The sequence below is a fragment of the Coregonus lavaretus genome (assembly GCF_964263955.1).
Source record: "Coregonus lavaretus genome assembly, chromosome: 3".
Taxonomy (NCBI): domain Eukaryota; kingdom Metazoa; phylum Chordata; class Actinopteri; order Salmoniformes; family Salmonidae; genus Coregonus; species Coregonus lavaretus.
Genome location: NC_139990.1, coordinates 49892601 through 49914333, shown reverse-complemented (window position 1 = coordinate 49914333; position 21733 = coordinate 49892601). Strand labels below are relative to the sequence as shown.

General features: G+C 48.1%; 2 protein-coding genes across 8 annotated transcripts in view; both read right to left on the bottom strand.

Annotated features, from left to right (window-relative positions):
• Positions 1–4396: 4396 nt before the first annotated feature.
• fdps (farnesyl diphosphate synthase (farnesyl pyrophosphate synthetase, dimethylallyltranstransferase, geranyltranstransferase)) lies at positions 4397–13558 on the bottom strand. Of its 7 annotated transcripts, none has more exons than XR_014612777.1 (11): positions 13504–13558; positions 12746–12901; positions 12345–12485; positions 12119–12199; positions 11788–11910; positions 11621–11709; positions 11358–11430; positions 11189–11266; positions 10945–11079; positions 5244–5594; positions 4397–5138 (listed from the first exon to the last, which is right to left on the bottom strand). XR_014612777.1 is itself a non-coding variant. In XM_084158316.1 (11 exons), the coding sequence occupies exons 1-10, from the start codon at positions 13504–13506 to the stop codon at positions 5394–5396; spliced, it is 1080 nt and encodes a 359-aa protein (XP_084014442.1). In that variant the 5' UTR covers positions 13507–13558; the 3' UTR covers positions 4397–5130; positions 5375–5393. The 7 variants fall into 7 exon arrangements, 3 of the variants coding, with proteins under 3 accessions (XP_084014442.1, XP_084014443.1, XP_084014441.1); XR_014612778.1 differs by having other exon boundaries at positions 4397–5130; positions 5249–5594; XR_014612779.1 differs by having other exon boundaries at positions 4397–5124; positions 5262–5594.
• Positions 13559–14757: 1199 nt separating this feature from the next.
• Positions 14758–21733, bottom strand: part of fam189b (family with sequence similarity 189 member B) — a 29201-nt gene continuing 22225 nt past the window's right edge. Inside the window, exons 11-20 of the mRNA XM_084158304.1 lie at positions 20484–20591; positions 20192–20352; positions 19750–19849; positions 19440–19512; positions 18919–19213; positions 18479–18819; positions 17279–17347; positions 17001–17182; positions 16715–16861; positions 14758–16632 (exon numbers count right to left, since the gene is read on the bottom strand). Coding sequence (XP_084014430.1) covers positions 16381–16632; positions 16715–16861; positions 17001–17182; positions 17279–17347; positions 18479–18819; positions 18919–19213; positions 19440–19512; positions 19750–19849; positions 20192–20352; positions 20484–20591 — 1728 coding nt within the window. The 3' untranslated portion in view covers positions 14758–16380. The remainder of the gene's footprint in view (positions 16633–16714; positions 16862–17000; positions 17183–17278; positions 17348–18478; positions 18820–18918; positions 19214–19439; positions 19513–19749; positions 19850–20191; positions 20353–20483; positions 20592–21733) is intronic.

Sequence of the window (21733 nt, the reverse complement as noted above, 5' to 3'; positions counted from 1 at the left end):
TCCAAATATATCAGTCTCTCTATCCCTCTCCACCCCTGACCTCCCTCCGCCATCTCTCCATCCATCCACAGCCAACCCATCTATATCATACTGCTCCTTTGCCCTCTCCTCTTTTTTCCTCATCCCTCTATCCGGTGTCTGTCCAAGCCTGGAGGTGTGGTGGGTCTCCGCCTCTCCCTCCTCCTCCAGTCCCCCCACAGAGACCCCCAGCTCTGGGCTGAGTTTGAGGAGCTCAGCCTGGGTCAGTCCTGCTAGCACCAGTAGCTTACGGATCTCATCATCCAACGCATGGAAAGAGGGAGGAGGGGGGAAAGAGGGCGGGGGAGGGATGGCAGGAGGGGGGGTGGAGTTGGAGATGGAAATGGTGGGGGCAGGAGGGAGAGGAGGGGGGCGAGAGGTGGGAGGGGGGAGGGACAAGGGGGTCTTCTCGCATCCTGCTTGGAGGATGGCGAGACGCTGGGCCTCCTTACGGGCTAGGTGCCTCCTCCGAGGGGGAGGGATGGGGGGAGTGGAGGAGGGGAGGGAGAAAGGGAGAGGGGAAGATTTGTAGAGTGTAAAGTAAGGGATGGGCTGACAGGGAAGAGGAGGGGGGACGGAGGGTGGGGAAGGAGGGAGGGCCTTCTCACACCTGAAGGTGTAGAAAGTGGGGGATGAGGATGGAGAGGTGCAGACAGAGACGGAGGGGGTGATGTCACGGCTGATGTTGATGTAGGTGTGGAGTTCAGAGTTCACGCTGGCATAGCGGGCGGGGGGTTTGGGGGGTCTCGGTGGGGGCTCTATAGGCGAAGAGGTCTCCGATTCCGAGACCAGGGGCTCGTCACAGTCTGAAGGCGCTGTCAGGTCCACTCCAGCATCAGAGAACTCCTGTGAATCTCCCAGCGACCCGCCCCGGCCCTTATACAGCTTCCAAGACATATCCACGTTCCCCATCTCATCCAGAACATCAGAGAGATCCTCCTTGCCCAGATCGCCTAGATCCAGTCCCTTCTCATGGAGCCTGGAGATGTGAGCCAGCTTCACCTGCCTGTTGACACTCTCCAGTCGGTCCAGATGATCCAGTCGATCCCTCAGTAGATCCCCCTGAGGATCCCCCTCCAGGTCCCAGCGAGCCACCTGTATCACCTGGCTGAAGCGCTCCATCTTGCCAAAGTCTCCCACTGACTCCAGGAAGTCCAGGAGGCCTAGTTTGGTGACCTCTGACCCTAAGCCTGTCTGACCTTTGACCCCCAGGTAGTCGGAGGAGGAGGGGGAGGCGGGGGCGGAGGGGTAGCCCTCGTCTGGGGAGCAGGCAAGTGGAGGGGAGGAAGGGCAGCGAGAGACAGAGGGGGGGATGGGATTGAGGAGCAGGGAGGGGGGTGAACGGGAGGCTGGGTAGCGCTCAGGAACGTGAATGAGAGTGTGGTCCTGAGAGATTGACAGATCAGCGTTCCCCTCGTGGGAAGAGGACGACAGAGAGATGGAGAGATCGGCGCAGTCTGACTCCAGATCGGAGCAGGAGCTGATGGAAGTGGAGGATGAGGAGGTGGAGGAGGTCAGGGAGAGATCCAGGAGAGAGGGAGGGCAGTCGCAGCACGATGGGACCAACGTGTCATCATCATCATCATCATCATCTCCCTCCTCCTCATCATCTTCATCAACTTCAACGTCCACACTGTTTTCCTCTTCCTCCTCTCTCTCTTTCTTGTTATCCACCTCTTCCTCCGTTTCTTTCTTGTTGTCTATGACCACGTCTGTGTTCTTGTTCACATCTGCAGTCTCCTCCTCTTTTTTCCCTTTCTCCAGCTCCAGAGCATTAGGGGGGCAGGCCGGGGCCAGGGCCTGAGGCTGGGGCTTGGGCTGAGAGGGGCTGGCCTGTGCCTTGGCCTTGCCCCCTGTCCCCTCCTGTCTCTGGGGTAGCAGGGGAGGTGGTGGAGGGGGCTGAAGCTTTAGCTGCTGTCTGATGGAGATGGTGTTGTTGTTGTTGTGGTTGTGGTTGAACAGACTGTTATTGTCCTGGGGAGAATGGCCGTCGCAGCACAGACAAGGCAGGCTGGGTTCATTACAGTTGGGGTCCAGATGAGGAAGAGGAGGAGGAGGGGTGCAGTTGGACACAGCTGCTGCTGCACGGACACTTTTGGGTTTGGGTTTGGGTTTGGTCATAGAGAGGGGAGCAGTGTTTCTCTGTAAACCCAATCTGGACTGACCCAAGGGGGCACGAGGCTGGACCCCCACCCTGGTCCTGGAAGACTCGGGGGTCACTTTGGTGGCACGCCGAGGAGAGGAAGAGGAAATGGTGTTCATGTTTTTGTCTTCCCTCTGGGAAGCAGGGCCGTGTGGCTTTGGTTCCGCTGCAGTGGTGGTCCGCCTGCTTGTGTCGAAGCGACGAGGCCTCAAGGGCGGAGCGGAGGTTCGGCTAGAGGAGTGCATTTTAGGAATAATAGTTATTTATGTTTCTATAGAAACAGGGGTTCTGTTTTCTATCTAAGGGATGGAGAGATCCAAAACATGGTGGTCACATCTTGGCTTGACTCCAAAGATCCTGCAACATCAAAAGAGACATGCAGTCAATAGAGGCACAGCAGATAATAGAGATAAGAGGAGTCTGTGCTTCCATGTTCCTCTAACTGCACAAGGGACCAGCTTGTTCTTGTTCATATGAAATCTTAGAAGTTAAATCATCCCCTGGTTCATTCATTATAGCTCAATAGCTATTGGGCTTTTTCTGCTGTATAATTACCTCCTCAGTGCTGGGACTAGCTAAATTAAATCCATCTCTCCTCTCCTCAATCTTGTCCTCCCTCCCTCCCTCTCTCTATAAACAGACAGACAGACAGACACGCACACACACAGACAAACACACACACTTAAATTCAATGTCAGAGATCGAGAGGAGATCTCCATGAAAACAGTTGGCAACTAATTAAGGATTATTGTCATCCTTCAGCATCCCAGTCTACTCTGAGATTCCGCTTGATGGAGTGATGATGTTAAAGCCTTGAGAAAGGATTTACGCTCTCTCTCTCTCTGACAAATAGGTTAAGTATAGGCCAAGCAAATTGAATCGGGATGAATCAAAATGAACTATCTAAATTCGAAGGTTATTTGCATTAAAATACATTTTTACATATAGCATCGTACAAACATCTTTAGTAGACAAGATCAAATTATTTAGAGCAGAAAATCCTTAGCGGCGCAATGACTAACGTAGAGGCTGTCTTTTAAAGCCCATCCACTGCCCAGGCTAAACACACTGGTCATATTCCTCCACAGCAGCACGGTGCCCTTCACATCAAACGGGGAGAAGAAGGTAGGCCTATATAAATCATAACCTGAACAGCGCTTAGATCGGGCCTGGGACACGTTGCCCTGGTCAGAACCGTTAGAATAACGCACCGAAACCGCATCGCACATCATCTGCTGGATTTTCGGTATTTACCACCGGATTTATCGACGTGAAGTGGCCGATGAAGACCGGGGGAGATGGGGAGAGAGAGGAGCGGAGGGGGGAAAGGGGGGGGGGGGGGGGGGGGGGTAGTACCTCAAGCCGCATCGTCCTGATACATTCACCCCCGCTACTATCACAAAATGTGTCGCAATTTGTATAAAATTAACTATAACATGCTTATGTTCGTCATTCTTTTAAACAACCATAGTCTATAAATCAAGACAAAGGCTATTCAAATTGGTTATCTGGATCTGGGGATATGGGCAGTGGTTGAAGGCATAGCAAAAACGTATAGCCTAGATCTGGGTAAATAGAGAGCATTTGATCAACAACACTTATAATCATATGATTGTGAGATATTTGACTCACCATCGGCTCGGTTGAGGAGAAGATGGAGATGCTGGATCCCGTTCTCGGTAAACGGATGCGAGCTCGCGCGAACTCGTTCGACCGACCAACAGCCTCTCCAAGGGTTACAGCGAGAGCTCTCTCCTCTCGCGACCACCTCCTTATCTTTCGTCATCCGCCTCTTTCTCTCGCTCGTACGCCGGGACCACACCCCTGTTCTGCCTCACCAATCCATCTCCCTCTCTCTGTGTTCATCTGCCAGCACCCTCCATCCCTCTCAGCCTTCGCTTCCTCCCTCCAAGAAAAAGTCAATCACTTCGGAATCTTCTACCGTATTCTCTATGATCTCTAGTAGTGGAATTCTTCCTATCCGCCATCACACTCCCTCCATCTTTATTATTCTCTTTCATTCTCAGTGGAAATGGAAGGTCACATGGTAAATGCACATGCAGTATAGTAGTCTATTCACACTGTTTCCCTAATAAACACAGGAGTGGAAACACAGGAACAGTGAAAAATAGACTCATTGTCTTTATGAATCATGATGGAAAGCCACACACAATGTTAGAGCTTGCTGTACTATATATTGTGTTTCCCACAAAAGGTCTGAATACCAAACCCATGTCATGTTGGTCACATTTCTTTATTAAAAGCAATAAGATGACTGTCAGCAGCAGGTAGATTTACAGTAGTAATTACAGACAGAAAGAGGTGATCATACACAGCGAGAGATAGAGAAAACTAAATACAAAGATAGGACAGAACACTGTGTGAGAGAGACAGCAGGATTGTTCCTTTCAGGAAGCTTCCTGCTCTAGTCTATTCACTCTACTAATAAACTCTTCTATTAGTAGAGACTGCACTCTACTGAACCACTCTACTGGTAGAGACCAGACCACTCTACTGGTAGAGACCAGACCACTCTACTAAACAATGGTCTACAGGGACCCCTGTAAAAACAGGTTGTCATCCTGATTGAGGTGATCATCGACCAATAATGGTGTCATTCCCTGCCGTCATTATCAAATCCTTGGGATTCTAGAGCAAACAGTTCCTGACAGTGACATGATGTCATACTCACATCATCATCAATAAATAACTAGATTGATACAGAGACAGACAAAGATATTGACAGACTTTTTTGATGACATGATATTCACAATTTGAGTAATCAGTTATTCTGTACATAATTGAAAATCAGAGTGGAGGAAAAATTTGCACACATAGGGGTCCTTGAAGACCAGGTTTAAGACTAACTGGCCTAATCTCAACCAGGCTCACTCTCAGTCCAAACTAAAGCCTTGTTCTATTTAAGTCCCTAGACCCTTACCCTAGCCCAGGGCTCTCCAACCCTGTTCCTGGAGAGCTACCCTCCTGTAGGTTTCCGCTCTTATTAGAATCAGGTGTGTTCGATTAGGGTTGGAGCGAAAACCTACAGGATGATAGCTCTCCAGGAACAGGGTTGGAGAGCCCTGCCCTAGCCCTTAACCCCATGGTGTTCACTGAAGGGGTAGGAGCAAGGGACCGAAATGGAAGCAGCCACACCAACTAGCCCTCCTCAGTCCAGCTACAGTGTGACACCCCCACCCCCCCCCAAAAAACTGTCCCCTCGTCATAGTCTTCACTTGTTTCTCTTGTAGATTTTCTTGGCGAAGTTGAGGAAAACTACATGTGGAAGGTTTTGGGCGTGACGAGCGATGAGTTTCTGTAAGCGCTGGTAGCTGTCGTCTTCGTATTGGTGGTACAGGGTGGACATCTGTAGGGTGTTGTACAGCGCTTTCACCTTCTCCACACTCACACTGTCATGCCGACCATAACATGACTGAAAGAGGAAAATAAAAATGGAAATCATTTATTGTATTTTTATCCATTTTCTTACCAGATATACTGTAGTCAGACCAGTTTCTTGTATTGACCTATGTAAAGAATTGAATAAATACATTCATTCCCTCAATCATTCTTCCATCCTTCCAGGCTTAGGTGTATTTACAGTTCAACAGTCAACTGTGACTGTTCATGTGTTACGGATACAGGTATCCTGTGTGTGTTTTTGTGTTTTTCCTCTCCTTCTGCCCTAATCACAGGTGTCCTTTGTGTTCCTATTTGGTGGTCGTTGGGGTGTCCCACCTGTCCGACATCCGGTTGTCTGCTGATTGCTGAGGTGGACCAATCAGTGGACATTCCTCTGTATTGCACCACCTGTTTCTGGTTTTTCACTCACACCTCCCATTGTTTTAAAAGCCAGTCAGTTGTGTTTGTTGGAAAATACTATTTTCGTATGTGAGTATGGATACTGTGGTGTCCTGTTTTGTGTACTCACTCATTTGCTGGTTACTCTGTATGGTAACTATGTTGTGTGTTTCTGGTAAAATTGGGATTTAAGCAAGTTGCCCTTGGGCATACATTACCCGTAGAAAGAACATTGTCTAAAAACACTAGTTAGACCTGAGCGGACCACCCACTGTAATTTTTGTATGGTTAGCAGTAGCTTAGCGGTTCTTGAGGCAGGCAAGATCAGTTTAGTTTTTTTTTACATTGTCGTTTCATTCCTTGGGTCCTGCTCAGCCCTTTTTCCCAAACCTTTATCGTGTGTTCAAAATAAACATTTTATGTTTGACGGTAGCTTATGGTTATCAGTGTATTTTTTTTGTTCTCACTGTTTCCATGTCACGATTTAAATTTGCATGAATTATGTTACGGATCTCTTTTCCATCCACCCTAGACTTTTAAAGCTACGGGGTTCGTAACATAACGTGGGGGCTCATCCGGGATCTATCTCATTGATACCCATGCTACTCATGCAAATTGGTTTAGTGTCTGGTTCAGTGTTGAGCTTGGCAGCTGTGACTAACTGGTTTTGTGTTCAGTATTCGTCGGCTCGTGTTGCTAGCTTAAGATGGCTACTTTTGAGTTGGAGGCCTTTTTGGAAAACCCTATGTGGGAGGTTTTTGATAATTGCCGTAGAGTGGATCTACAGGCTTTGGCTGACCACTTTTCTGTACCCATATCAAGGGTTTTGGTGAAAGCAGAAGTTAGGAAAGCAGTGTTAGAGATATTATTGAACGAGCGAGTGCTTGAGTTACCGCCGCCTGAGCCTGCTGCTCCTGTAGGGGATGCGGCTGCTGCTCCTGTAAGCCCGTCGGTGTCTGAGGACGAGGCTAAGGCTCCAGCCACATTGCCCCGTTTTGACCCACTCTCTCCACTGTCCGACAGTGATGCCAGGATGGATGTCCGCTCGACATGGCTCCAAATGGAGGCGGAAGAGCGGGCACAAATCAGGCAAGACAAGCTGGAGACGCGTAAGCTAGAGGCAGAACAGGAGACGCATAAGATAGAACTGGAGACGCGTAGACTTGATAGTAGGTGACGTGATAGATTTGTCGAACACGATTCTATTCAGAGAGTGTGACCCAGAGGATAGCTTGGGTGCTACCTCTGGTAAGCTGGTGCTGTCTGATCAACAGCCCAGGGAAAGGAAGAAGTATGTGGAACTTGTGAGCAGCTGATCGCTAACCAGAAGGTTTACATTAGCCTGGCTAAATGTTTTTCTAGTGTTGTCTCAGTGGAGGAGCTAAAGAAGGAAAACATGGCATACTTCATTGATGGTAATCTCCTCATGCGTAAATGGACATCCCATGTTGACGCTGGCGGAGATTGGAATGCTATTTACCAAATAGTGATTTCTACAGCCTTTCGACAAAATGTTTTATCCCTCGCTCATGATCACCAGTGGTCCGGACATCTGGGAGTCACCAAGACTTATGATCGGGTTTTGCAAAAAAATGTTTGGCCTGGTTTAAACCAAAATGTGGCTCAGTTCTGTCGGACTTGCCACACCTGTCAAGTAACTGGGAAACCGAACCAGGTTATTCCTCCCGCGCCTCTTTGTCCCATACCTGCCATAGGTGAACCATTCGAGCATGTGATGGTTGATTGTGTTGGACCATTACCAAAGACAAAATCTGGTAACCAGTTTCTGTTGACGATTGTGTGTGTGGCCACCAGGTACCCAGAGGCCATTCCTCTGCGAAGGATTACTGCTCCGGTGGTGAGTAAAGCGTTGATCAAATTCTTCTCAACTTTTGGGTTACCTAAGGTGGTACAAACTGATCAGGGTAAGAATTTCCATTCTAAGCTTTTCAAACAAGTGTTAAAATCCTTGTCAGTTACACACCGTGTGTCAAGCGCATATCACCCAGAGTCTCAGGGTGCGCTTGAACGTTGGCATCAGACACTGAAGTCTATGCTCCGTAAATATTGCTTGGAATCTGAGAAGGATTGGGATGAGGGAGTTCCTCTAGTTTTGTTTGCTGTCTGTGAGACAGTACAGGAATCCCTAGGGTTCAGCCCAGCTGAACTGGTGTTTGGACACACCATGAGAGGACCTATGAAAGTCCTTAAGGATCAGTTTTTATCACAAGAGTTGTGTGTGAAAGAAAATGTGTTGGACTACGTTAGTCGCTTTCGTGAGCGCCTACATGGTGCCTGTGCTCTAGCAAAGGAAGCACTGTCTTCCTCACAGAGACGTATGAAACGGCACTATGACAACCAGGCTGTTTCTCGTTCACTGCAGCCAGGTGACCAAGTTCTTGTATTGTTGCCTGTGCCGGGAGTGTCATTGTCAGCACGTTTCTCTGGTCCTTATGTAATTGAAAAGAAACTAAGTGAAACTGACTACGTGATACAGACTCCTGATAGAAAACGCCAATCTTGTGTGTGCCACATTAACATGTTGAAGACATACCACACCAGACCCGTCACTCAGATAGACAGTCCAGAGAAACTGGCCGAGTCGGCGGTCTCTATTGCTGCTGCGGCTGTAGTGGGAGGTCATGTTAATGATGTGGACGCAGATGGTTTGGAGTTGCGCAATACTCAGCAGCAGTGTGCTAGATTGCCCAATTCAGAGATGCTGCTGTCTCTCCCGTCAAGCCTGATTCATTTAACGGACGGACAGTCAGATATATTGTGAGGCTATTACACAGCTTTCCATGTCTTTTTAATGATGTGCCTACATGCACAAATGTGTTAGAACATGACATCAATGTTGGAAATGCTGCACCTATCAAGCAACATGCTTATCGTGTCAACGTCTCTAAAAAGAAAGATAATGAGGGATGAGGTCGGTTATTTGCTGGAGAATAAACTGGCTATGCCAAGTTCAAGTCCTTGGAGTTCTCTGTGCATTCTGGTTCCTAAACCTGATGGGACATCCAGGTTATGTACGGACTATCGAAAGGTCAATGCTGTCACAGTGCCCGACTCGTTCCCGTTACCCAGACTGGATGACTGTATTGACACTGTTGGTGCTGCTACTTATGTAACCAAACTAGATCTTCTAAAAGGTTACTGGCAGGTGCCGTTAACCTCACGTGCCTCCGACATCTCTGCCTTTGTGACCCCAGACCACTTCCTACAATATGCTGTCATGGCATTTGGGATGCGGAACGCAACAGCCACTTTCCAACGCCTGGTTAACACAGTATTGGCTGGAGTTCCTAATTGTAGTGCTTACCTTGCTGATCTGGTAATTTATTCAACTGAGTGGTCTGATTATGTTAACACTCTAAGGGTAGTGTGTGAACGTCTAGCAGCCGCTTCTCTAACCCTGAACTTAGCAAAGTGCGAGTTTGGGAAGGCCACTGTTACTTATCTCGGTAAACAGGTCGGCCATGGTCAGGTGCGCCCTGTAGATGCCAAGGTCTCAGCTATAAATGCATTTCCCGCACCTACCACCAGAAGAGAGCTACGCCGTGGGATGGTTGGCTACTGCCGTAGTTTCTGTAAAAATGTATCTGCGGTAGTTGCTCCATTAACTGATTTGCTCAGTCCGGCGAGAAAATGTGTATGGTCTGAAGATTGTCATACTGCTTTCAACACTGTTAAAGCACTCTTATGTAGTACCCCTGTTCTTGCTGCGCCAGACTTTGAACGGCCGTTTAAACTGGAGGTAGATGCAAGTGCCAGAGGTGCTGGTGCTGTTCTACTGCAGCCGGACCAGAGTGGAGTGGACCATCCTGTCTGTTATTTTTCACGGAAATTTAACAAATGTCAGACAAACTATTCCACCATTGAACAAGAAGCTCTAGCTTTGTTGTTAGCTCTGCAGTACTTTGAAGTTTATGTTTGTTCCAGTGCATTACCAGTGATAGTGTATACTGACCATAACCCCTTAGTTTTTCTCCACTGGATGTACAACCAGAACCAACGCCTTATGCGTTGGGCACTTGTAGTGCAAAATTATAATTTGGAGATCCGCCACAAAAAGGGGTCGGATAATGTGTTGCCAGATGCTTTGTCTCGGGCTTAGAGATCTAGGTTTTTTTGTTATCCCGTCAGGATGCTGTTGATCTTTGAATTTTGGGTGTTGTGATGGTACGTGTGTCGCAAATCATTGTGGTTTGCTCTTTTAAGGGTGGGAGTGTTACGGATACAGGTATCCTGTGTGTGTTTTTGTGTTTTTCCTCTCCTTCTGCCCTAATCACAGGTGTCCTTTGTGTTCCTATTTGGTGGTCGTTGGGGTGTCCCACCTGTCCGACATCCGGTTGTCTGCTGATTGCTGAGGTGGACCAATCAGTGGACATTCCTCTGTATTGCACCACCTGTTTTTGGTTTTTCACTCACACCTCCCATTGTTTTAAAAGCCAGTCAGTTGTGTTTGTTGGAAAATACTATTTTCGTATGTGAGTATGGATACTGTGGTGTCCTGTTTTTTGTGTACTCACTCATTTGCTGGTTACTCTGTATGGTAACTATGTTGTGTGTTTCTGGGAAAATTGGGATTTAAGCAAGTTGCCCTTGGGCATACATTACCCATAGGAAGAACATTGTCTAAAAACACTAGTTAGACCTGAGCGGACCACCCACTGTAATTTTTGTATGGTTAGCAGTAGCTTAGCAGTTCTTGAGGCAGGCAAGATCAGTTTAGTTTTTTTAAACATTATTGTTTCATTCCTTGGGTCCTGCTCAGCCCTTTTTCCCAAACCTTTACCGTGTGTTCAAAATAAACATTTTATGTTTGACGGTAGCTTATGGTTGTCTGTGTATTTTTTTTGTTCTCACTGTTTCCATGTCACGATTCTAATTTGCATGAATTATGTTACGGGTCTCTTTTCCATCCACCCTAGACTTTTAAAGCCACGGGGTTCGTAACATCATGGTTGACCTCTCACCTCCAGCTCTGCCCTCTGTTCCGGGGTCATGACCCCTAAAGCAGTCACCACCAGCCAGCCACACTTGTTGTCCTGGATGTCTGTTCCAATCTTCCCCGTCACCGCCGGGTCGCCATAGCAATCCAGGTAGTCATCCTGGCAACAGAGAAATATTGTAAAACAATGATGTTATGACATTGTTAATGTGTGTGTGTGGGTGTCAGTCTCACCCATACAATTACACATAGAATGTCTGTGGTCTCACCTGTATCTGGAAGAACTCTCCCATCTCCAGTAAGATGTGTTTAGCGTTGTTGTGTTCCTCTTCACTGTCAATGCCCGCCTGGGAATTATTCAGAAAGGGATATTCCATTTCTATAAGTTACCTTGTATAATGAGACTGCACCAGCCATTAAAAGACTATACACACTCACCATGTACATGGCTGCTGCCACAGGGAGGTAGAAGGAGTAGAAGGCAGTTTTGTACTTTACTATGGCCTTATATCTGACACACAGAGAGTGGGAGGGAGAAAGATAAAGTGAGTAAAGATAATACCCTTCCAAACCCTCCATACCCCAACAGCCATGCACTACTTCTATCAACAATACCCACTCACGTGTACCTTAAATCACCATATACCCCTCCATCTCTATATCCCTCCCTCGCTTTATCCTCCCCGCTCTCTCTCTCTCACCTCTCCATGGTGAAGCGGTTGAGGTCTATTTGACCAGGAGGAGCGGTCATCAGGTCCAGAGCCTGGCCCAGCTCTGTCTGGAAGGACGTCTGACACACACAGGGACAGAGAAACAATAGTAAGCTACAGCACAAGTCAGCCGTGTAAGTGTTTGTGTGTGTGTGTACCTCAGTGAAGAGCTCCAATAGGTGTACGTAGTAGAGCTGTGCCCTGCAGTGTCTGCGCAGTAGTCTGTAGATGGCTCCCTCCAGGAGGAAGGCATCATTGATGGCATCCAGACCCACTCTCTCCTGAGAAACAACAGCTATGTTACTGAGCACACCCTTTACTTAAAGCCTACTACGTTAACAGGGACACATGTTATTGTTGACAGGTGATGCAGTATGGAAGTTGATGTCAGCTTACAGTTCGTTTTGGGTAAACCAGTTGGCTGACCATAACAATGCTTTTAGATTAGACTACAATTCTAGTGAGAGCAATAACAATAGTCAGTCTCACCCTCTTGTACCAGCAGGGCTGACCTCTCCGAGTCACTGAAGCATCCATGATGTCATCAGCTACCAGGAAGAATGCCTGAAGCTGAGATGGAGAAAGAAAGAGAGAGAACAAGAAAAAAAAAAAAAAAAAATAGTGCGAGAGTCAGCGTTAGTCAATTCACAGTAGAGAGATACTGGTACCTCAGCAAAGTGCCAATTGATGCAACAACTGTGTGTGTGTGTCTCACCAGCTCAATGCACCAGCCAACCAGCAGGGCCCGTCGCACAGCATCCTGGGTCAGCTCTGTGGGAGGGACAAGCTCCCTCAAAGAGCCAATCACAGACAGACCTCTGTTTCTTTTTCCTCCAGGAGTGTTGTAGTGCAACACCTAAGAGACAGAGACAGAGAGAGCGAGAGACAGAGACCGAGAGAGACAGAGACAAAGAGAGAGAGACAGACAGAGACAAAGAGAGAGAGGGAGACAGAGAGAAAGAGAGACAGACAGCAATAGAGATGAGTTGCATCATCTTTGCACATCTCAATTTCTCCCCCCAAAAACTAGCAACTACCGCTAGACACTTCTCGTAGATATGAAGGATAAATACTTTTTTTTTTGACTTCCTATGGTGGTCTCACAACACACCCTACCTCTCTGAGTCTGTTGAGAGCGTCAGCGAGGACAGGGTCTGTGAGGTCCTGCTCTGTGAGCTCTGTCACCAGCTCCTCAAACTGGGCCTCAAACAGCTGTGGGTCTGACTGTACCGCCCCCGAGTGGTGGGTCCCGTTGCTGCAACTACTGTCACCCTGAGAGGAGAGGAGACATTTAAGATTGTGAGGGAAAGTCGAAAGGGGCATAGTAAGCAACAGCATTAGTTTCCAAAGCATCACATGTTAATACAAGGTCTAGTTTCTGCTTACACAGAAACATAGTTCAGTGTCAACAACAACACTCAGTTTATTAGCTAACAGTACTAGCTACATTGGTATAGCCAACTAACTGAAACTGTTAGCTCATTGCACATAAGCAGACAGGGTGAACATCTTTACAGCAAAGCTAGTAACATCCCAATGCTGTCAGTAGTAGCTTCAAAAGTCCCACCACCTGTTCTCTGCAGTAATGTGACGAATTTGAGGTGAAACTATAGCTAACAGTCTGTGTTTACTAGCTCGAAAGACCCAGATAAACAAAGTCTAAAAATAGAGATGACCCACTAACATTAGTAAAAATAGCAAGTTACCTTGGCTAGAATACAACTAACGTTAGCTAGCCAACGTTATCTAGCTACTGTTAGTAAACTTGTCTGGCTAGCCATTCAAGACACAGAGCGATATCAAGCATGAAAGTTAGATCAGATAGCTAGAAAAGCAATTACACACAAGGTTGCAATATCTGCAGTCGTTCTTACCATGATTAGCTTGTCCTTGCTTGTAGTGACTGTCTGTTTGGCAAATCCCTCTTCACTGGTGTTTCTTTACCTGTCAAAGGGGAGAGCGCGACGCCCACAGAACTTGGGAATTCTGAGTATTGTAGTTTTTGACCACGTTGTGTTTATTTTATCTCATAGCTTCTGAACTAAACGTCCCGACAGCCTTCGCGAGTGATGGCAGGGGCGTGGGGCCACGAGGCTTCATATGACATCGAGACTTTTGATTCGATAACACCATCGAACCAGGATGGGCTTTCGGGCTGACTAGCCAATAGAAATTCGGAAGAGGCAGAGTTTAGATGGGGGGACCTGTCTGATGTTTAGGTAGTTTTGTGGTGATGCACATTAACCCCATGTAGTTAGTTTGATCAAAATCAATAAATTGCTTAGCATGAGTTAGAGGTTTCTAGGCTAAGTCTAATACACGAAACAATATATAATATGCAACTTGAAATCTGTGGCTCCATAAGAATAGAATAGAATAAAATGGAATAGGGCATTTCTATAACATGTTTAGCCTAGCTACACATTTGGAACACATTACACACATGAGCACTTTCATGTTGTGGATAATTTATTAAATATGTTGAAATACATGACTTGCATTAAAAGTTCTTGCATTAGAACATGTATGTATCATATTTGAAGAGAATTATACATTTATTCAGTTAGGCTCTATCACGTCAAGCCATACAATTATACAATGTGCAAAATAGGAGGTAGAAATTATAGCTAAATTCTTAACACAGCTCAGTGCTTCTGTGTGTTTGAGTGTGTGTGTGTGTGTGTGTGTGTGCATATGTGTATCTGTGTGTTGTGTTTAAATCATTTACATACATAATTGTGTGTATATTCAAAACTTAAGTCTTCACAGATATGGGCCCAATATCGCCATTGAGTGTCTAACTCTTGTCCGACTGGGTTGAGGTTAGCCAGCTTTCTAGTCCAATCCAGAGACAGTATATCCTCTAAGAATAACGCACACTTTATGTCGTCCAACCTCCAGTATCAGACTATTATAAAATAAATAAAAATAAATTGGTCATTTAGCAGACGCTCTTATCCAGAGCGACTTACAGGAGCAATTAGGGTTAAGTGCCTTGCTCAAGGGCACATCGACAGATTTTTCACCTAGTCGGCTCGGGGATTAGAACCAGCAACCTTTCGGTTACTGGCACAACGCTCTTAACCACTAAGCTACCTGCCGCCCCTATAATTATATCCATATTCTCATAGTTCTATATCCCACTAAGTCTTGCTGGAACTACCGTCCTGAATATCTGATCCCCAACATCTATACAAACTTATCTGTACATTTATTGCAAGAATCTCTTTAGTGCTTTTGGAATCATACTGAGGTGCAATTGATCATACATAACCATTCAGCCAGAGCTATACACATCACAGAGTTCATGGATGATAGTTACAACTCAGTATATCTACGGCTCTGGGTTCAACAGCACAACATTGATCCATCCCCTTCACTATACATGAACACATTTCCAAAGGCTCAGAGCAACTAGGTTTTGGGTGCAAGAGAGAGAGAGAGGAAGGGAGAAAAGTAAGAAGCATTGCCAAAACATGCAGCTAAAGTCATTCTTAGGGTGAAGTTAGTTATTTTGTAGGATTAGATACACAGGGAAGTTGTGGTATTTGAACAAGGCTCCTGTTGCATTTGGAGTACATTTTGGGGGGTTGTAGCATAACATGCACGCATACAAATCAAATCGCTATGTCCAAGGTCATCTCAGAGAGAGGAAATGCCGAGTTTGAGAGTATGTCTTAGACCGGTGTAATGGAGTTCGTTTTGAGTTTGGGGTAGATGGTGTGTGAGTTTTGAGTTTGAGGCACCTTTCCTCTGAAGGCAGAAGGAGATGGACTAGGTAAGGGGTGTTGAGGATTACATGTTGATTTTACCTCAAGAAAATTAACCATAAAAAATATAAAAATAACAATGTAAGATTGTAAACATACGGCGACACTAGCAGGCCATTCAACTTTCACTTTCAGTCAGCAAAACGAGTGTAATCTTTTCTGTACATTTTACAGTGTCATCAGGAGAAAAGGAAGGTGAACCATTTCACCAGTGGAAGACAAAAAGGTGAGTTCCATGACCACTTAAAGTGAGTTTCGCTCTGCATGAAGAGCTGGACAAATGAATGTACATTTGAGTGTTGAAAAAGAGTGAGCAGCACAATCCAACACGTGTGTGTGCAGTGGAATGAGTGTAGGTGGTTTGTGTAAGAGTGGAGTGATGCTCACAGCTCCAGAAAAGTGTTTACCTTAGACACAGATCTAGGATCAGCTTACCTTCCCCTGATCCTAACCTTAACCATTAGGAGGAGAAACACTAAACTGACCATAGCTAAGAGTCTAGGGGAAACTTCATTATCCTACTCCTTCTCTCCATCCTCTCTAGTCTTGAAGTTAGAGAGAGATCCCAGAGAGTTGGAGAGGACAGATAGGGGTGTGTTCAGTATGGGTAGGTGGAGGTTGAAGATAGGAGGTTAGAGTTGAGAGGTCAAAGTTCAGGAAAGGAAGGCCAGGCGCAGATGCAGAGGAGGGCTCCAAGGGGAAGGGAAAGAGGAAGGATGCATGTTGAAAGTATTGGAACAAGGCTGTAGTAAAGGTCTAGTCGTTCCCTCCTCATAGTGCTGACTCCCTCCACCGCCCATCAGGATATGTCAGTAGCCTGTTCCTTCATCCTTCCTCTCCCCTGTCTAACTCATCCTACCATCCTCCACCTCTCCTCCTCCCTTTGTATTTCTTCTTCATTACACCATACCATGCCTCCACTCTCCTCTGTGTGGGTACACTTTCTGCCTCCTCTCCTTTTCCTCCTCCCTCCTCCCACTCTCACAGGGCTGACTCTGTGTACAGCGCCCCTGATGACCCATGAGGGGGGTTGGCCGTCAGTAATCGCCATAGCGACGCAGAGGAGGTGGAGCTTAAGTCGCCGCAGCTGCGCAGGTGGATCCCCTCCGTCACAGGGGGTTGGTTGCTATGACGGCGGTTGTGCCGGCTGTCGCTATGGGAGTGGTGGTGACCGCGGTGATGAGGGTGTGGGGTGTTGGATCCCCGGCTGGCCCCCCAGGAGTTACGTAACACCTGGAGACAGACAGACAGACACTAGTGTGAGTGTGTGTGTGTGTATTCACAGTATGTGTGTAAATGTGTCAGTGTGTGTTACCTGCTCTAAAGGGAGATGGCCTGTCCCGTTGCCCTCCGCCCCGCCTCTCCTTTTCTGACCCTGTCCTGTGTTCCCAGAATGCTCTGTGGCGGACGCCAGGTTCCGTTTGGAGCGCTGCAGGAAGCGAGCCACCAACCCCCTTGTCACCTGACAGGAAGAAAAGGAGAGAGGATGAGAAATGAGGACCTGGCATAATCTTTCTACATACAATATCTCAATTTCTAGATATTAGTATCTTTGCAGAGTTTATGGCTGCTGTTATTTGCATTTTTCAGCCATTACACACCTTGAGGTCCCCAAGAGAGCGGTTGCATTCTTTGGGCAGGTGCAAGGGAGAGTTGGCGGGGCCTTTGGAGAGGGGCAAGGTGCGCCCCATGGTGGCTGCCTTCACACTGCCCTTCCTGGGGAGGAGGGCTGAGGGCGGCACCAGAGAGGAGTGGGGCAGAAGGCATGCCTCGGAGGACGGAGCTGGGGAAGACAGTCAGACAGAAACTATAATCTGTAGTGTCTAACCCAAGGGTGGTCAATCCTGCTCTCTCTGACCACTAACCTTTAACTTCTCACCTGTGTCTGTAGAGGTCTGAGAGCCCACCCTCACTCCTTTACTGCCCACTGAGCCACAACTGAAGTCAACTAGAGCAGAGAGGGAGGGAGAGAGCAGAGCGGGAGGGAGAGAGCAGAGAGGGAGGGGTGAGACGGAGAGATGGGGAGAGAGGGAAGAGAGGGGAGAGAGGAGAGAGGGATGAGAGGGAGAGAGAGAGGGAGGGAGAGAGGGGAGAGGGAGGGAGAGAGGGGAGGAGAGAGGGAGGGGAGAGAGAAGAGAGGGAGGGAGAGAGGGAGGGGAGAGAGGATAGAGGAAGGGGAGAGAAGAGAATGAGCGGGGAGAAGGGAGAGAGGGTGGGAGAGATGAGAGATGAGAGAGGGAGGGAGGAGAGAAGGAGGACGAGAGGAGAGAGGAAGGGAGAGAGGAGAGAGGGAGGGAGGAGAGAAGGAGGAAGAGAGGAGAGAGGAGAGAGGGAGAGAGGAGAGATGGAGGGAGAGAGGAGAGAGGAAGGGAGAGAGGGAGAGCGAGAGAGGAGAGAGGGAGGGAGGGAGGGAGGGAGGGAGGGAGGGAGGGGAGGGAGGGAGGGGAGAGAGGGAGGGAGGGAGGGAGGGAGGGAGGGAGGGAGGGGAGAGAGGAGAGACAGAGGGAGAGGGAGGGAGAGAGGGAGAGGAGTGAAAGAGGAGAGAGGGAGGGGAGAGAGGAAAGAGGGAGGGAGAGAGGGAGGGAGAGAGAGGAGGGAGAGAGGGAGGGAGAGAGAGGAGGGAGGGAGAGAGGGAGGGAGAGAGGAGGGAGAGAGGGAGGGAGAGAGAGGAGGGAGGGAGAGAGGGAGGGAGAGAGAGGAGAGACAGAGGGAGAGGGAGGGAGAGAGGGAGGGGAGAGAGGAGTGAAAGAGGAGAGAGGGAGGGTAGAGAGGAGTGAAAGAGGAGAGAGGGAGGGGAGAGAGGAGGGAGAGAGGGAGGGAGAGAGGGAGAGAGAGGAGGGAGAGAGGGAGGGAGAGAGGGAGGGAGAGAGAGGAGGGAGAGAGGGAGGGAGAGAGAGGAGGGAGGGAGAGAGAGAGGGAGGGGGAGAGAGGTATGACATAGATATGAAATGCAAACTATCACCACGTCTTTCCTGCATAGTGTGTTCATAGCGTGTTCATAGTGTGTTATATAGTGTGTTCATACTGTGAGTTGTAAATCACTAACACAGGATGTCTGTATGTGTGTGTGTGTGCCCACCTGTATCAGCAGAAGAGCTGAGGCCAGGCTCACTGTGTGACCTCACTAGGGGCAGAAGCCCATCACTATCCCTCCTCTCGCTCCCTCCGCCCCGATGACGCAAGTACAATGGCTGTAGGGGGAGGGGCACCCCGTTGCCCTGACCGCCCGGCTGATTGACAGCTGAGGATGAGGAAGTGGGAGGAGCTGCAGAGGCAGAGGCGGAACCACGTCGTAAAGGGGTGCAGGGCCTGACTCGTTTCTCTAGGATAGAGGAGCGCTGGTGAGAGGTGGCGCCCCCTAGCAGCTCCAACTGGGAACAACTACTGGCTAACATGGCCTGTCGCCTCAACACTGGAGACCTGCAAAGAGGGGGGAGGGGGGAAGGGAGTTCCCGTTTGAGAAGGGGCCGTAAGAAAGTGGCTGTGCTGTGAACTGTGTGTGTGTGTGTGTGTATTTACCTGTATGTAGCTGTAGCAGTGCTAGATGAAGAGCAGGAGTTGGACCTCTCCCCTCTGAAGCATCGCCTGGCCCTGGGGCCTACCAGGGGACTCTCCGGGGCCTGGGGAGGGGGGCCACGGAAGCTCACATACTCCCCTCCTTCTCCCCCGTCTCCCCCCTCCACTCCCCTGGTGCTCCGTCTCTCCCCCCTATCTCTCACCCCCAACCCCACGAGGCAGGAGTCCTCTGAAGGTGAGGAGTCATCTGGGATGTCAACGATCTCCGACATCAACAGAGAACCACTGTCCATGGAGACTGGAGGGAGGGAGGGAGGGAGGGAGACGGTTCATTCACTTGTTTGTATTAGGCTACATTTATGAATTGGCAGTGTTGCTGGAACAGTCAGTAGCTGTTTAGGTAAAGAACCAGAGTCAATGGGCCCTTCATGGAAAATCTCCAGTCAATACCAGACTGGTAAAAACATGACTAATAGAGCTGAAGTAAATAGAAGTGAACAGAATGTAGCATATGTGACTCTCACCCTCTCCGCTGAAGGCAGTGGATGTGGCCCTCTCTCCAGACAGCTCGTTCCCATGGCTGTCAAACACCGTGGCCTAAAGACAACCACACAGGACATGTGTTTAATAAACACAAACACACGCATGCACACACAAACACACACACATAATACACACACAGAGGCAATTGTCCTGTATTCTTGCTTAGCACTTTCTCTCTCTCTCTCTCTCTCTCTCTCTCTCTCTCTCTCTCTCTCTCTCTCTCTCTCTCTCTTTCTCTCTCTCTCAAACACAGACACACACACCAGAAAACATGTCCAGATTCCCACTGACCTGGCTAGCTGCTCTCTGTCCCATCACTAATTCGTAAGGAGGGGGACAGTCAGTGGGGTACAGAGGGACTGGACTCTCCATCGACCCGTTATAGGTGATACTGAGGACATACAGATAAACAGACAAACAATGAACAATGATTTTATTGCCTATTTGATAATGCTAGAGTGTGTGTGTAATAATAATAATTTGAGGGGTGCTTATATTATATTATAATATTTGTACTGTTACACACAAGTGTTTAATGAAAATGTGTTTCTTGCATATCCCAACTCCCCCTGAGACACCTGCAGGGAGTGGGGTCATAGCCAGGGTCACCATTGTCCTTGCTCAAGGGCATCGCAACAGATTTTTCACCTTGTCGGCTCCGGTATTCGAACCAGCGACCTTTCGGTTACCGGCCCAATGCTCTAACCTCGAGGCTACCTGTCTGTGTTATTACCTCTGTGCGTCTGTCTCAGAGCTGCAGGTGTATTCAGGGGGGTAGTAGGGGGGCGGGGGGATGGGCGGGACAAACTCCTCAAAGTCCATGATGTTGGTTAGGAAGGCATCCTGAGGAGTGGTGCATTCTGGGTTGACGGAGCGAGAGCGGTGCGGGGCGAGCTAGAGAGAAAGAAACAGGGAGAGGAGGGGAGGAATCATTATAACGGATGGATAAAGAAACTATTGTCTGTGTGTGTGTACAAGAGTGTGTGTGTGTGTGTGTGTGTGTGTGTGTGTGTGTGTAGACTCACCAGGTGCACTAAGTCCAGGGAGAAGATGTGTATACTACAGGTGACAGTAGAGAGAGTACAGATGATGGTAGAGAGAATACTCAGACCACAAGCACTGAACAACAGGTCCTGGAACAGAGGAGAGGACACTCAGACCACAAGCACTGGACAACAGGTCCTGGAACAGAGGAGAGGACACTCAGACCACAAGCACTGAACAACAGGTCCAAGAACAGAGGAGAGGACACTCAGACCACAAGCACTGAACAACAGGTCATGGAACAGAGGAGAGGACACTCAGACCACAAGCACTGAACAACAGGTCCTGGAACAGAGGAGAGGACACTCAGACCACAAGCACTGAACAACAGGTCCTGGAACAGAGGAGAGGACACTCAGACCACAAGCACTGAACAACAGGTCCAGGAACAGAGGAGAGGACACTCAGACCACAAGCACTGGACAACAGGTCCTGGAACAGAAGAGAGGACACTCAGACCAGAAGCACTGAACAACAGGTCCTGGAACAGAGGAGAGGACACTCAGACCACAAGCACTGAACAACAGGTCCTGGAACAGAGGAGAGGACACTCAGACCACAAGCACTGAACAACAGGTCCAGGAACAGAGGAGAGGACACTCAGACCACAAGCACTGAACAACAGGTCCAAGAACAGAGGAAAGGACATCAGCCCTTAACAAATAGTCAGGAGGCCAGGGCAGTGAGGAGCAGTGTGGTTACTGTTTGTAATCTTTTATATGCTGTATACTGCAGCGTGCATCATGTGCATTTGGCTATAATATTATGCTCTGCTTAGTTTATATCTGCATAAATGATTGTTGAGCTGAATCTCAGGAGTGAGTCAAAGGACTACACTTCCCAGAGTGCACCAGCAGCAGCAAACCGGCTGCTTGTCACCTGATCAGTCATTTTCACTGATTTGGAGCACCTGTGAAGGCATGGAGGGGCTCAGTCATTCAGAAGAACAAACTTCAGAGAGAAGACTCCAAGTTCACTCACAGGTTCAGTCCAAAGACGCCAATGGTAAATGGTTAATTCATTGAAGTTATTTAGAATGTTTATTTAAATGTTTAAACTAATTTAAGTTCATTAAAATGGTAACTTTTTATTCTGTCTTTAAAGGTTTACAACCTAATTTACTGGCTAATTTACTGGACAGACCAATCAACTGAAAGCAAACTAAAAATAAAAAAGATTGAGTCAGAAATTTGAGTTGTCCCTGTGTCCTTTGGATGGTGAACAAGAGGAG

Excerpts from the sequence above, each read along its gene's own strand:
- fdps (XM_084158315.1), bottom strand. Across the intron at positions 12,486-12,745 it reads CTCTCAACAGACTCAGAGAG|GTGTTGCACTACAACACTCC; the intron begins GTAGGGTGTGTT and ends TCTGTCTCTTAG. Across the intron at positions 5,595-10,944 it reads AACAGAGGGCAGAGCTGGAG|TCATGTTATGGTCGGCATGA; the intron begins GTGAGAGGTCAA and ends TTCCTCTTTCAG.